Source organism: Trichosurus vulpecula, chromosome 1 (genome assembly GCF_011100635.1).
Source record: "Trichosurus vulpecula isolate mTriVul1 chromosome 1, mTriVul1.pri, whole genome shotgun sequence".
NCBI classification, from domain to species: Eukaryota; Metazoa; Chordata; class Mammalia; order Diprotodontia; family Phalangeridae; genus Trichosurus; species Trichosurus vulpecula.
In genome coordinates this window covers 201524819-201540789 of record NC_050573.1, presented here as the reverse complement: position 1 = coordinate 201540789, position 15971 = coordinate 201524819, and the positions used below count along the sequence as shown (strand labels likewise).

The 15971-nt window shown below is 41.4% G+C and overlaps 1 protein-coding gene across 6 annotated transcripts in view; it reads right to left on the bottom strand.

Moving 5' to 3' along the window:
* The window catches only part of LOC118845333 (myelin basic protein), a 236933-nt gene that overhangs the window by 5726 nt on the left and 215236 nt on the right, over positions 1 to 15971 (bottom strand). The window contains exons 5-9 of one of the 6 annotated variants that reach the window (XM_036753244.1): positions 10578 to 10685; positions 9580 to 9615; positions 9242 to 9274; positions 7660 to 7705; positions 3131 to 3251 (exon numbers count right to left, since the gene is read on the bottom strand). In XM_036753244.1, the coding sequence (XP_036609139.1) occupies positions 3196 to 3251; positions 7660 to 7705; positions 9242 to 9274; positions 9580 to 9615; positions 10578 to 10685 (279 nt within the window). In that variant the 3' untranslated portion in view covers positions 3131 to 3195. Of the gene's footprint in view, positions 1 to 3125; positions 3252 to 7659; positions 7706 to 9241; positions 9275 to 9579; positions 9616 to 10577; positions 10686 to 15971 lie in introns of those variants that run through there. The other 5 variants (XM_036753250.1, XM_036753231.1, XM_036753257.1 and 2 more) reach the window with 5 other exon arrangements.

Below are 15971 nucleotides of genomic sequence, written 5' to 3'. Positions count from 1 at the left end.
CTTCTTATTGTTTCCCTACTATTAAAACCTGCTTTAATTCTTTCTGTCTTAGACTGGTTTCCCTCTGTTAAATCTATGAAAAAAGGATTTGCTAAGCAAATTAATAGTGTGAAAAAAATTTCAGAGTGAATGTTCTTTGCCCTTTCCCACACCTTCTTTTTTTTATTTACATTTAATATTAGTTGCAAATGACTCATCTGGGCTCTTCAAAGCAGAGCTCCCTAGGCCTTTGCTTAGATTTCTTTGCAGTGGCTGGTTCCAGTTATTGTAATTATTTCCAAAGCCCTGAAACTAGAATTCTTTTAAAATATTCTCTATTTCAGATTAGTCCCTAATTCAAAACTGCCTTGTTCCATCAGTCTCAGTGAAGCTTCAACATCTCTAACCTTTACTTTTTTTTAGTACCAATGATGAACAATACTACAATACACCCTACCCAGTTTCCATTTTAGCCATGACCACAGTGAGTTTCTGATTCCCTCTCTGAAGTCATTTTTGTAAACAAAAAAGTCATGTGGATAATCATTTGCTAACAAGAGCTGGTAATGTTACTTTAGTGGATGAAGAACCAGCCTTGGAGTCAAGAAGACAGCTTGAGCCCGGCTTCTTGACACATACCAGCAGTGTGATCATGTGTGTCACTGAACCTCTTAGAACCCTAGACAATGCTCTAAAACTAAAAATTACAAATAAGTATGTGTATGTATATGTTCATATATATGAGCATGTGAATACCTATACATATAATATATAGAGAGATCCAAACATTAATTTATGTATTTTAATATATATATATGTATGTATGTATGTATGTATGGGAACCTATCTGTATGTATATCATGCAAGCAAACATACACTCATATACAATATGTAAAATTATATTGTATATTTATGCGTGCATCCAGGTAGTATAATGGTTATAGCACTGAATTTGGAGTCAGGAAGTCCTGAATTCAAATCCTGCCTCAGACACTTACTAGCTGTGTGACTCTGGGGCCTTGGGCCAATCACTTAACCTCTCAGTCTCTGTAAAATGGGGATAAAAATAGAACTTACCTCATAGGGTTTTTTTGAGAATCAAATGAGCTAACACATAGAAAGTGCTTTGCAACATTATAGCACTATATAAACATTACAGTTACACAAGTCCTGCTTTCTAAACTATGGCAAACCAAAACCAAGGGAACGTGATATCCCACATGTCTGGATAAACACAAAAGTCCTTCTGGTTAAACATCCATGACTTCCTCTAGCTCCATTTTTGTAATCCCATTTTAGCTGTGGAAAACACTCCCCTGGAATGTTTGTTTCTTATTCTCATCTAGAGAAACTAACTGAAAGCTTTTACCACTTGTGATTTTCTTGACCAAAAAAAAAAAATGTAGCATAAGCATAATGGAGTTTGCTGTTTTTCTCCCTGTATCTATCTCCCTACTGATCACAGGATGGATGATTCGACACTAGAAGGGATCTTACAGATCACCCAGTCCAACCCCCTCATTTTACAGATGAGGAAACTGAGGCACACAGGTAGTAAGTGGCCAGGACAGGATTTTACTCCAAAGCTAGGGATGCCAAAACCAGTACTACGCTGCCTCTCATCCTAGACACATTCTGCCTTGTTATTGTTAGCATGCAGTTTGAGTGTGACATTCCATTGGTGGAAATGCCTGAAGTTCCCTCACATAGAACTGCGATCTACCACCAGGTTACAACCTAGATCTCTACCTTTCCAGCCTTGCTGCTCTCTGTTTCTCCTCTCACACTCTAAGATGCAGGACAACTGAACTAAGGTGAGGTGCTCACCCATCGCATTTCAATAGCCCTGTCCTCCGTCCATTAGGCAAGGCCTTCCATGCCTGAAGCACACTCCTTCCCCATAACTTTATATTAAAGTACTTCTCTTCCTTCAGGTACTTCCTTGGGCACAACCTCCCTCATGCCTCATGCAGGTTTCCCTTTCCCCACAGTTGAAGAACATCAAAATCTCTGAAGGCATTTTGTCTGGATATCTCCTTTGCCCTTATCATTGTCCCCATACGGTATTTATTCGGTTGCTGTCTTATTCTTCCTCCCACTAAATTGTAAATAAAGTACACCATTCAAGGTAGGCAGGGGCTTAATGAGTATTTGTAGACATCGATTGAATTAATCGAATGGAAGGGTTGTTTTAATCCTGACTGTTCCAACATAAGCTAATACAGGGGAGTGGGCTGGTTTTGTTTAAGAGTAAGTGACAAATAGTAGCTGTCCTTATATTGTAATGAAGAGGAAGTAGAAGCATCCATTTAGGAAATGTATACTACCCAGAAAGAAAAAAAAAACCAACTTGTATAAAAGGAGAAAATTGTTGTATAAAAGGAGAAATATAACAAAACAGAATAATAAGTCAGTGGGACAAGCTCCTCCCAAATAGAACTGAAAGTCACAGGTTATCTCCAGGGTCAGATTGCAGTGCTTTCTAAGGTCTGTTCTAACTACAGCATATGATTTTTCATATTCAAAAGAGGACACAGTTACTTGCTCTTGAAATTAGCTAGAATAATCCCCTGAAGTCTTCCTTAATTTTCCTAGCACAGTGAATTAAAATATCAGTGACCTTTGCTTTTTCTATTTATGAGCAGAGAAAGATGAATAGGATTTTAGCCCACTGAGCAGAGGAAGACTAGTAGTCCTAGGGGCAGCTATCTGCCAAGCTGCCCCTGGGGTGCTTAGGGATTTAAGAACAGGGCAAGTGTGGCAAGGGCACTTCTAGGGACAGCGGATCTGGAGGTAATAAACACCTTGCAAAGCTTTTCTTCAGGGCCTGGAATACAAATGTATATGTTACTATCTAGGAAAAATCCACTCTAAAGTCCAGTTTAGAGACAACCTCCACTCTTTGGCTTATTGGCAAAGTCCTCTCAGCAGTGCCTCCAAGGGCCTACAGAACTAGTGTCCCTCCTGACACACAGACCCCACCTACTCCCTGATACTGGGGGAAATCTGGCCCCCAGCACATATGGGGATCATATAGCATCTTGAACACCCTAACAGGTCTGTGACTGATATACTGTGCAGACAGCCACGTCTCTGTTGTTCTGTGGGCCCTGCATTTCATGGACTGTAATAATTGTTTACTTTACCAGTTTAAAGATTTTGGAAAGAGTGCCCTGGCCATCTGGGTGTGCACCCTTGTATCCCTTGTGAGCTGATTTATAGTTTGAAGCCCTTCCTCCATATCCACACCCTGGCTTCTGCCCTTCGGCTCCCTGCAAAGAAAGACAAACAGGTGACTCAGGCTCCTTCCCAGGAGGGATGCGTTGGCTGGGGTGGTGGGCCAGTAGCAACTATGGACAATTAAAGGGGATGAAAAGTGTCTCAGTTGTGCCGACCTGGGTGTCCCCCAATGGGAATGTCAATCAATCAGTAATCACAGGAAAACATGTTTTGTTATCACATTAAAAACCTGTGAGAGGGGAAGATATGTGAATGTGATGTCAGGGTAGAACTTGTCAAAGGAAATCTGTTCAAATGGAAAAAAAAAGGTGGTACTGGATAGAACAAAAGATAAGAATCTCTGAAGAGAGAGAGGGGCACTCAAGGAATTTTGTTCCTGGTTATTTTAAGTAAATCTGTATTGCGTGGATTGAACTGCTTCTAACTGGGCCTTCAGAACACCTAAACTGGCAAAATAAATAGATGTTGAATGAATGAGTTAATTCTGAACACTTAAATCATTTAACCTTTGAGCCTCAGTTTCCCTATCTGTAAAATGCAGAGGTTAGACTAGATGACTTTGAAGGGCCCTTCTTGCTCTAAATCTGTAAACCTATAAGAAAAGGCTCCATACAAACAGACCAGGGGCTCACATTCCTCTTTAAACCTTTCCTTGCTTTGCCTTCTAGTCACTGAACTAGAATGACCTCTCAGGACTCCTGGGCACCTGAACCTCAGTGCCCAGCATATCTAGTGTGGGCAATGGGAAAACCAAGAGAAAAGTGCCAGTAGTGTGGGAGGGGGCGTGCAATCTTCCTTCTGGTACTTTGTGCAATGAGGAGGCTGGAGTGGGAGGTTGGGGTTGGAGGTGGGAGCAAGAGGACCCCTTGCACATTTTCACCTTTTGCACCTTGTGGGGCGAGAATTCTCTTAGTGTTAACAGGTATAAACAAATGAATCCTGAGGTTTCCTTACTTATATCTCTAACAGCCATCTGTTTTCTGGTGTACTTTCTCTTCAAATGGGGAGTGTTATTTTTTAAATTAAAGAAGTAAGTGCACAGGGAAAATATGATTAGGGTATCTCAAAGTATATTGGCAAGACTGGGAAAGAAAAGTCATCTAACATGGGTAAAGGGGTACAAAGATGCTCAACTCTCACATGTGGCTAATTGGGGAAGACTGTATACAGCAATCTCCTATGTATTATCTCCTTTTAGCTTTGCACATCCTTATTAGATTAATAGGGGCAGAGAATCATCTTGTTGGTTTATAGATGGCGAAAGGAAGTCCAGAGAGTCTGACTGACTTAGGAAAAATCATACACTTGTCAGCAAAGCCAGGAAAACCAGATCCCTCTTAGCACTGACCCTTCCTGCCTTGTCTACAATCTCGCCTTATCCTGAATGACTCTTCATTAAAGCCTGTGTCCTGTTGCAGAACATAGGGTCTTCCGCCCCTGCCCCAATGCTATTTCCACATGAAAAACAATGTTCCCACGTTTGGCTTCTAGGGTTAATAAAAATGAAATAGGAACAAGGAACAGCTTTAAAACGCTGCACGATAGCTTGTGGCCAAGGCTGTGCTTGCCTCCCTGCAGCTGCCACCAATGAGCTCTCTCCATGCTGGTACACAGAGGGATGGATGATGGTTAAACAGAGCTAAGCAAAACAAATAAACAAAATAACTGAAAAGGATAGCGAGATGGCATTTTCAAGTTAGAATGATAAACTGCTTTGCATTTCCTGTTGCCTTCCTCTGAAGACAAAGTGCCTTTAAAACATTGGGTTCTCCAGCTATTATCCAGATTAATAATTTGCTTGACTGTATTTCTCCTTTTAAATTCTCACTCGCTCTTCTGTTGGACAACCTAGAATTTATCAGGAAACATGTGGCACAGGTTGGAAAAATGAACCACGGGCCTTCAGAATCTCCCAACAAGGTGGCTGGCCATCCTGGAAACCTCTGAAAGAAACCAGGGTAGATTTTTGCTTGGGGAAAAGAAAACTGTCGACCAATATTACTTGGGCTGGAAATGGAGCAGACAGAAAGGGAGATAAAAACTTTCAGGTTAGCTGGTGGGCTGGAGTTGTCTTCACTCCCAGAGCCCAAGAAGATTAACCACCCCAAACCATCATAGCACGACCTCCCCACACCCCAGCCTCCCACCTGCTGATGATTCATTTTGACCCCTTTAGTTTGAGGCTCCCGGCCCAGTTAAAATGTAAATACTTTAAGGTGTTATCAGTAGTTTGCATTCACAGACACAGAGTGACTAAAGGATCTGACAGCAGGTTTTAACAGGTGGGGAAAAATCAGGACAATTGCCTGAGTCTTGGAGAAAGTTCTGCATGAAATAAAGGTTAAGTCAGGTCTGCTTCAGGCTTACCTTTGGGGACCCCTGCTTAATGCTACTGGCCAAAGGAGGATCCCACAAGAGATGGAATACTGCATATCACACACAGTATTATGCAGAGATTTTAACAAACAAACATTAAAATGATATGGTTATTTCTTTATTGTCTAGCTATTAACTAGACTGTAAGCTTCCCGAGGGCATGAACTGTACCTTACCCAAGCTCTGGGGTTCCCCCAGCAGTAGCACACATAGTGCAGCTAGTAGGCACTTATTCGTATATGCCCGATGATCAACTGAATGAATGAGGGGCTGGGTGTCTCCACTCCACTTTGGGGATCCTCTAAAGCCCTGGCTTCTCCCCCTGCACTCTCCTGCTGCCTTCCTTTGGGTCACATTACAGTTTGTTAGCACCTCTGCCAAAAGGTAGCATGTAAACAAAAGGAAGAAAAGAAGTGAAATTCCTGGTCATTTAAAACTGATCCGTTGTTGTGGCTCTTAGAAAGGTCTGGAGAGGAAGGCAGTGGAAACTAAGGGTTAGAGTTCTTTGTGAATGGTCCTTATCCGTACCATCTTTGTCTCCTCTTACCACAGATCATGATAAGCAAGACATTTATGTACACTGCTCTGTGCATGTGATAGAGGAAAACATCTGGATGATATTTTCCCCCTATTACTCCCATGGCATTGGAGAGAATCCCCGAGAGTTCACTCCCATGGGAAAAGGCAATTATTTGCTAATGACATTTCTCCAATATCTCCTTTAATGACCCTAAACTCCAGAAACAAAGGCCTGGGTTTTTAATATTGATATCCCACAAGTGGTATTATATGACTCTGACTCATGTAAACACTACTGTGTCTGAAGAATTCAAAATGAGTATCACATTCTGGGCAAGGGAGATGCAAATGGTGAGTGTGAGCAGGCTGCAACATACAATGAGTGAAGAACTTGGAAGAAACTATCATCAAAGAAACTTATGATGGAAAGAGAAGATGGGCTGGTAGCGTGGAGAGAGCAGGGGATGACAGGTAGATGGCCCAAGTGATCCACTGGTTCCCTAGCAATGTCAGAAGAAAGCAAAGGAAGGCCCCCAGCATGGTGGGTGGACCCCCTGTGGCAAACTTGTGAGTGGACATGGCCAAGAGTCCAGCAGGATGGGCAGGTGTAGATATCTGGATTGTGATCGGGAAGGTGGAAGGAATAGACAAACGAATGATATCGAATATCCATTTGGGTATTTGAGGAGGTTTCCCATATTTTTCCCAAAGACATCCCAGCTCTGCTGCTCTGTGTGAGCTTGGCCAAGTCACTTGACCTCATAGGCTTGTAGATATAAAATTGGAAGAGACTTGGAGATTGTCTTGTGCAAACCCCTCACTTTACAGATGAGGAGGCTGGGACCTGGAAAAGTGACTCTCACAGGTCACTTAGGTAGTAAATGACAGCACCAGGTTTCAAACCCAGGTCCTCTGATTCCAAGTCTAGCATTCTTTCCGTTTGACCACACTACTTCCAGGGTCCTCGTTTCCTTATCTATAAGATGAAGTGTTTGGCCTTGATGGCTTCTAAAATCTCATTCAGTTCTAAAGTTATAATCTTGAAGTCATGGGACTTAGAACTGGAAGGAGTCTTAAAGATGAGCTAGTCCAACTTCATCTTACAAATGAGGAAACCGAGACCTAGAGAGGTTGATTTTCCCAAGGTCATATGGATAAAAAGTAGCAGAGTTGGGATTTTAACCCAGGCCTTGATGACAAATCCAGGGCTCTTTCCCCTAAACCAAGCTGCCTCTTAAAAAAAAGCATATTGGGGTCCTTTTCATTTGCCAAGGTGACATGGTCATTGATCTAACTTTAGAAAGTACCCCCCCACCATTTTTTTTTTTACTTTACAAATCCTAATTTGTCAGAGACATTTCTGCAAGTTTTTCTTTTAAGCTGAGCAAGGAAAGGGTGTAGATTTTGCCACAGGCAAAGTCCTCTGGGAGGGAAGGGGTTGGGAGGTAGGGTCTATGTGCTTTGCAAATTTGTGAAGCAATCTGAGGGACTGATGAAGTGTTTAGATGAGGCCAGATTAGGAGAGCTCTGCTTCTGGATACCTACAGTGCCAAATTTTCCCATTTCTGCTCCTCATGTCCCACTCCTTTTGCTGTGGAGAGAAGAAAATCTTCTATTGGACACTCCTATTGTAGGGGAACTGGAGTCTCCCACCCCCTCATAAATCCTGCTAAGGACTTCCCTATGTATACCCACCCCCCTACCCCGGCCCCCCACCCACATCCCAGGGTCAGAGAATCAGGCTCAGAATAGATTTAAGAACACTAAAAGACAAAGATCCTTTCCCATAGAGTCCTACTGGAATGTTTCCTCCAGCTTTGGAGGTGACCTTGGGCTCTCAAAGACTATTCCAGTGGAGCAACCACACTAGAAAAGCCCAGTGACAGAATGGACGTCTGTCTTCCAAGGTCCAGTCTAGCCAGATCTGGAGGGGTTCCTCCCTAGAACGGTAATCACTGTATTATTGTTCTCTAGCCACAGTGGCTCAACACCTTTGAAAGCCACCAACTGCCACCTATACTAGCACAATCACAGTCCCTTGGACTCTTGAAATTTAAATAATGGCTTATGGTCCATTCTAGAGAAAATGTCCTCAAAGACGATTCAAAAAAGATTTTTTTTCAGTCATTTAGCATCTCCTGGAAGCATTCAATTTCTACGTCTCCAGTAAAGTGTATCATTAAGTGATTCTTCCCCCTGTCCCTCCTGCACTTTATTTAAAGAATGGTACAATCTGTGAGTTTGTGAAATGGGAAGAAAATACAGCCTACTGTACAACAGTAGCCAAAGGCAGTGGCATCTGTAGAGAATTTTATCAACCTCAGCTGGGAGACCTTTGAAGAATAAGTGAGAGATCATAAGGTCACAGTCATTTCTAGTAAATGAGAGAGAAAGGGCAAACCCTACTATACAGAGTTTATATTTATTGAGCCTTGTGGTCTTGCCATTAGATGTCTATAATTTCATTTTTTACTTGATTTTTAAGTTCAAATAGTTTAAAGATAAAATCTTATTTTAAATGGAATTTTCTTCTGTCTTTTTCTTCTAATAAATGGAATTAGTTTTTTCCCTCAAAAGCTCCACTGAAAGGTCATTTTTTTTAACTCTTTGTCAACACTGCTGCCCTCTTCCAGACCCCAGGACTCACTTCCCTCATTTCCTATGCCTGAGGAAAAATTTAAATTGGCCAAATGAGGTGCTACCGCTCTGTATTATAAGACAAACTAGGGTTGGGTAACCAACTCTGGTTTTATCTTTTCCCCACCCCTCCCATCCTTCCAAAAAAATAAAACATAAACAAAAGAAAGAAAGAAGGAAAGAAAAGAGAGAAAAGGAAAACAGCCGAATCTTCCAGGAGCCTTGAAGGAGAAAAGGTGGTTTGCTATGCATGAAGTGGGTTTGGCCCACTGGTGCTAAAGCAGAAGAGTTGAGTCACTATGGAAAAGGCCGCCTTTCCCATTCAGAAGCAAAGCACCCAGATTACAGCCACAAGCAAACTGCTGTTTACAGGGAAGAAAAGGATCGGAACAGGTTAAGCAACTGAAAAGAAGATCAGAACAGAAAAGTCAAGTGGCTGCGGTGGCTAGACAGGCAGAGGGAGCCAAAAGAAATTGCAGTCATCACCTACCCAGCTAAATCTGCTGAGGGATAATCCTCTCCCCTATACAGGAAGAGAAAGAAACAGTAACACGGTCAACAAACACAGAGGAGCTGGGCTCTCAAGACCCCACTGACACAAAGAGCCCAAAATCCAGCAAGCACAACATAGGCACAGGACACCTTTCCACATGAGCTGGCAGGTGATGAATTTTTCCCAGACGAGAGAGAGTCAGCCTCTCTCCCACTTGCTTTAGGAACTTCCAGGGAACGACTAAAGAAAAAGGACCGCTTTTAAGAAATCGGTTTTGGTTGTCCTCCTTCCATCCCCACCCCCACCCCCACAGTCCCTCCAAGATCATGTCTTACCTTTCCTTGTCCTGCAGGTGGTGTCCGAGGTGACACCTGGAAGACAATGCAGAGAAAAGTGAAGCAGCCACCGATGGAGGAGCCAATGATTCCTCCGGACCTTTTGTTAACTGCCCTTCGGGCTGCTTAAACAAGCCTCATGTCGCTACTATTTCTGAGCTCGGTAGTGGCTACCTGAAATGCCTAATGCCTGAGATGCGGGAGATCCCAAAAATTCATGCCATGCTGCCCCAGGTCTGAAAACAACTTACAGGACTTGGGATTTTTTTTTTTAAAGCAACAAGATTATTTTACATTACTTTCTAATCCCACTCAGATATCCCAAGAAACGTTTGTTCAGAAAAGTGTTTGAGACAAAAAGCATGGAAACATTTCAATAGACAGTGGAATTTTTCTCCTTGTTTGTTGCATTGTAAGCTATTTGAAAGGAGAGATTGTTTCTTTGTTCTCCTTTGTATCCACAGTGCCTAGCACACAGCAAGTGCTTAATAAATGCTTGTTGGCTGATTGATGACAGGGTCATGAATATCATGTGGCATCTTGGTTCTTTAAATAATAATCAATCATGAAATATGTCTCAAATAATCTATTTAAGAGAATGAAACACACTATGGTACCTTAAACAAGTTCGCAGATCAGAAAATTAGTCTTAAAAAGTAAATTTTAAAAACACAAGTTATTCTATGTGGTTTAGTCTCAAGCAGAAGTTCTCCAAATACACAGAAGGATCAGTTTATGAAAAATGGGATGAGGAGAGGCTTGAACTTTTGAGCTTTGCATGCTATGTGTCTCAATTGCCAATCTCATCCTCAAAACAGGGCCCAGTATTTTCAAGGTAGAAAGCATTTGCTGCTGCTTGTGGTTTGCCAACAATAGAATCATCTGTTCTAGTACTTTCCTTCAAAGTAAGGGTCATATCACAGAGATAGCTAATGGCCAATTAATTCCCCCAACAAATGTCTTTCTTTTCCCAAAGATCTCACAAAGAGGGCACTTACAATGTTCTTGAAGAAGTGAACTACAGGGTTGTCATCATAAGTGCGGCCATGCTGAGACTTCTGTGGCAGGGAGCCATAGTGGCCGGCTCTTGTTGCATGATGTAGATCCTGAAACACAAGATGCAAATCTTGACATAAAGATAACTGCAAAGTGGATATAAACTAAGAGCCTCAGAAAGGCAAGTTTAGAGGTTTAAGTAAATACCTGAAAAAAAAGGCTTTTTTTTCCAAGTACAAGCATTTTTTCAAATATAATACATTTTTTTTTCTATTCCGTGGCAGACATTGTCATTCATTTTCCCATATTATGTAGAAGTGTCCGTGTTACAATATATGTTATTGAAAACATGACCCGTAACTTGCTTTGGGATCAGCTTGTCTTTACAATTCTGGTAGGCCCATGCCTATTGAAGTTATAATTTAGAGCATCAGACAGTGGCTTAGCCCTCAGTGTCAGGTCAGGGGAAGGGCAATTCTGTTTAAGGCCAAAGGAAGGTTAAAGAAGGCGCACAAAGATATCACTCTGTTATCCAGCCTGTCAGTTTTGATGAAGGGAAATATCCTAGGAGCTACTCGTTGACTAACTAGTAAAAACAAAAGAAGTATCAGACCATTAACTCTGAAGTGGTTACATAGCATGAAATAGCCTTGGTCAACTGAAATGGATGTCTTGTGCTCTAACAATAATGGGGTCTGCACAAGTTGGCACAATAACTGCCACATTTTGATTTAACAGGAGGTAAAGATGTAAGCACTGTTGGGTATGAGTGACCCATGGCAGATTCATGATCACTGGGAGCCATAACTTTCTAGCTCAGTAAATACAGCAATAACAAGGGGGGCACATGGTAGTCACCAACCGAGACCATTTCATCACAGTCAAGAAAAGAATGAATTCAGAAGGGAAAATTACTGCTCTTTCAGGATCCATAAGTTCTGTGGATAACAATAAAAATTCCCAATACTCAATAGTACCAAAGACTTTTAAGATACTTAAGAGGGAGAGAAAAAGCAAGGAAGTTAGTCATACAAAATTCTATAGGAGGAGAGGCAGGGGAGAGGAAATCAGCAAAATATATAACCAGGAGAGAGACAAAAAAAAAAGGTGAGCTGGCCATTCTGTGAGAGCGAGGGATAACCAATAAACATTTCACTAAGAACCATACTATGTCAAGGAAATGAGCTAAAGGCCTAGCAAGGTGAGTGGGCTTTATGTGGTAGATGTACAAGAGGGCATGAGCGAGGATGGGAAAACATAACTGGCTTGTGATCTCTACCCACATCTCTAAGATCATATATCCATTAGACTGTAGCAGTAAAGAGAAGAAACTCCATTTGGGTATAATGGATCCAGTCAAATATAATGATGTTCAGGGGGGAAAAAACCCACCAAAAAACCTTGTAAACAACATACCCCAGTTGATATTTGACAACTAGGTGGCAAAGTGGTAGAGCCTAGGACATGGAGCCCAGAACTTCAAATCCTGGCCCATGTGTTTATATAATTGTACAACCCTGGGCAAGTTACTTAAAGTCTCTGAGCTCCGGTTTTCCACACGTAAAATAAAAATCTGCAAAATAAAGAGCACCTACCTTTATGAAGATGAAATGGGAAAACAGATGCAAAGAACTTTGCAAACCTTCAAGTGCTACATAAGCAATATTTTAAATTATTTCTCTCTTATTATATACCTTATTTTGCATTCTTAGTCTGCCTTGGTTTCTCTCTTTCACATGCAAAATTGAACATAAATACACATGTTCTGCTGCTTGAGTATGCTATGAATGTGTAAGTATGACAAAAGAGGAAAAGGAGAACAGAAAGACTTTCTTATAAGGTCAGGTTAACTTGTTATAGCCATCATTCAGTGAGCTATAGTCAAACTACTAGCTCTAAGTGTGTTAAAATGCAATAAAAGCAATTTTTTCCCCCTAATGGGTTTATTTTTCACATTAGGTTTATGAGACCTGCTCTCTTGCAAATGGATGTTTTGCTACTGGCAAGATTTGCATGTATGTCATGAAGATTTTGATAATCTTTTTCTCGATTGTGGTTTCAAAAGTTACAGAAATACAGAATCCTGCGGGAATTGTTACGATGTTTCCAAACAATTCCAGGTGGGCAACAAATAGATTCCCATCATTTTCATTAGTCTGGAGCAATTTTAGCGAATTATCATCAAAAATGGGTGGACAGGAGCCAAAATAAACACTGACAACCAAGAAGTGAGTAGCTTGATTTCTAAGGATAAGATGAGGGCTCTCCTTTCAAAATGCTTATATTATAGGAACAAAAAAGGTGTGTTTTAGGGCCTGGATGATGCTTATAGCATTTCAAACTTTAATGAGATCAAGCATAATTTTCTAACTAGTAGAATGAATATAAGCCAAATGAAACATGGCTTAGGATGCCCCCATGAGGAGACAGGATTGGGATATACTGTCATTTTCCCTCAAACCAGCCACTTCCCAGCCAACCTCCTTTCTGGCTTCTGTCAATGCAGCCACCATTCTCCCAAGTTACTGAGGCTTGAAATCTTGGAGCAAACTTTAATTTATCCCTTGATATTAAGTCAGAGACTTGATACATTCTCTTTCAAAGTCTCATGTTTGCCCTTTCCTTTCCAGTTACCTTTATCTAGCCTTTCTGTCACCGTCCCAGACTATTGCAACAGCCTCTTAGCTGCCCTTTCTTAGTTGGCGCCAGGCTCTTCTCAAAGCTCCAATGCCAACCTTCGTACATATGTCTTACACAAATGGATCTGTGATCTCATCTATAAAAATCTTTCCTTCAACGATGCTGATTGAAATTCATCTATGCATGCCCATCCTGTGCAGAACCAGTCCTTGTCTTCCCATAAGTTCACCAGTTGGAAGTCTACGCAACATACTGGGGGCTTTCCTTACTCTCTCCTGACATTCCTTGCTCTCCCTGAATGAATGACCCACATTCCTCTTCAATCAACTATTTCTTTGATGAAACAAAGTAAGCAGAATCAAGAAAATAATATACTTGGATTCCATTTCGTCTTAGGGAGGGGGTGGGGGGAAGAAAATCTGGAACTCAAAATCATTTGGAACTGAGTGTTGTAAACTAAAAATAAAAAAATCTTAATTAAAAAAATAATAATGTACACAATGATTACCAACACACACGCAAAAAATGAACGTTGCAAAGTTGTAAAGAACATGTTTAGCCCCAAAGAAAAGATATGAGATGTCTTCCTTTACTCCTTTGCAGAGTTAAGTAGGTAAGAGTAGGTGGGGTCCACAGGTGTGGAATATTTCACATGATGTCAGATTTTACCAATGTATTGATTAGTTTTGCTAATTTTTTCTTCTCTTTTTCCTCTTTTTAATTTTTAAAAGAAGGGATGGCTTTCCAACCTCACTAATGTGTTTCTACATACTTGAAATAACATCTATTCTACTGTCTGTCTGCCTATCCCAAATCTGTCTTTCCTTCAAATGGAACCAGTCAACATGCTTTAATTACGTGTCTACTGTGAGCAAAGCAACACACTAGATACGGGGGGGGGGGGGGGGTGGGGGAGAAGGGGAAGGAGATGAGAAACAAAGTTTAGAGAATGATGAGTCCCAGCCTTCAAAGACCTTACCGTCATCTTGGGGAGAGGGAGATAAAATAGGCAGCTGTAACCTACAATATTACACAATAAGTATGTTAGAGAGTTATATACCAAAGTATTGAGTGGGGTCTGAGAGAGAAAGGAAAGCTTTGAGGAGGAGGTAATGCTTGAGCTGGGCTTTAAAGGACAGCTAGGAGCTCAGCAGGAAAAGATGGGGAACTGTGGAGGGAGTGAGCATTCTCCTGGAGAACAATGAAGTGCTAGCAGAGAGGTGTGAGCGCCCCCCCTCCCCCCAGAGTGTTTGGGAGTGGTACTTAGAGCTGCCGAGTCTGGCTGAAGCATATGGTGCATGGAAGGGAATAAGATAAGATATGGTTGAAAGGGAGTGTGCCTAGCAGATTTGCAGTTTCACATGCAATCATCTTTTCTGTTGTACTATGTTATGGAAAGGCTGATTTTATTTCATAAAGGAAAAAGAAAATTTAAAAAAGAAAAAAGAAAGGGAGTGTTCCGCAATACTGTGGAGGGTCTGGAATGCCAGGGAAAAAAAAGTTAGAACTTGAGAAGCAGTGAGGAGTCATAGAAGCCTTTTAAAAACTGTTAGCCGCCTGACAGGACCTATGTTTAAGAAATATCGTTCTGCACGACTAATGTGAAAATATGCTTAATGCAAATGTATATGGAGAACCTATATGGGATTGCATGCTGTCTTGGGGAGGTGGGGAAGGGGAGAAAATTTGGAACTCAAAAGCTTGTGGAGGGGCAGCTAGATGGAGCAGTGAATAGAGCACCAGCCCTGGAGTCAGGAGGACCTGAGTTCAAATTTGACCTCAGATACTTGACACTTACTAGCTGTGTGACTTTGGGCAGGTCACTTAACCTCAGTTGCCTTGCTTTCCCCCCTCAAAAAAAAAAAAACTTGTGGAACTGAATGTTGCAAACTAGAAAGGAAGGAAGGAAGAAAGAAAGGAAGAAAGAAAGAAAGAACGTTGTTCTGGCAGAAGTAGGATGCATGGATTAGAGGGGGAGATTGCACATGTGGGAAGGCCCAGCTCCACTTTCTCCCTGAAGACTTCCTGGAGTCTTCTAGTTCTTTCCCCTAAACTAAAACAAGTAGAGTTGGTTCCACATAGTTCAGTGCTTAGTTATCTCTCTCGTATTATCTCTTAGAGCTATTTCCTCTGTTAGCCTTGTCTTCTTAGCAAGATAGTAACCTCTTTAGGGTCCTTGTTTCCCAGTTGGCAAAATGGCCACAATAAAAGGAATGTGTACCCCAGGTAGGCCTCCCTCACTGGCTTCTTATGAGGTATGTGAAAACCCTTTGAAAAAGCATGAAGTACCATAAAAATGTAAGGCCTTGTTATTATCAGCTCACCGGAATGTGACCGGAATTACATAGACTGAATTCAAAGTGCTTGACCTCCTCAAGAGAAGACTCCTACAGAAACGAGAACTTTCAGATAACAGACTGGCATGGAAAATAGCAAGAGCTCTTCAGCTAATGAGCCTAGGGGCTGCTGGGAAATGGTTCTCTTTAAAGCTCTCTAGCTCTTAGGGTCTAGAAAGTGTGCCCAGAGAGGTTATTTACTAAACACCAGCTCTGTGGTCTGAAAGAATTAATGCTTGAAGCAATTTACTCCTTCATAAAGTACGTTGGACAGGCTAAGAAAATAGGAGGCATTCTGAATTCTTCATTTTTCCACATGCTGAAAATCATTCCTAGCTTTTGAGTCAAGGTAGTATCATTTCATTCCGAATCACACCCAGCTTTTGATGAAATGTAAACAAGTATCTTAAAAATGAGAGA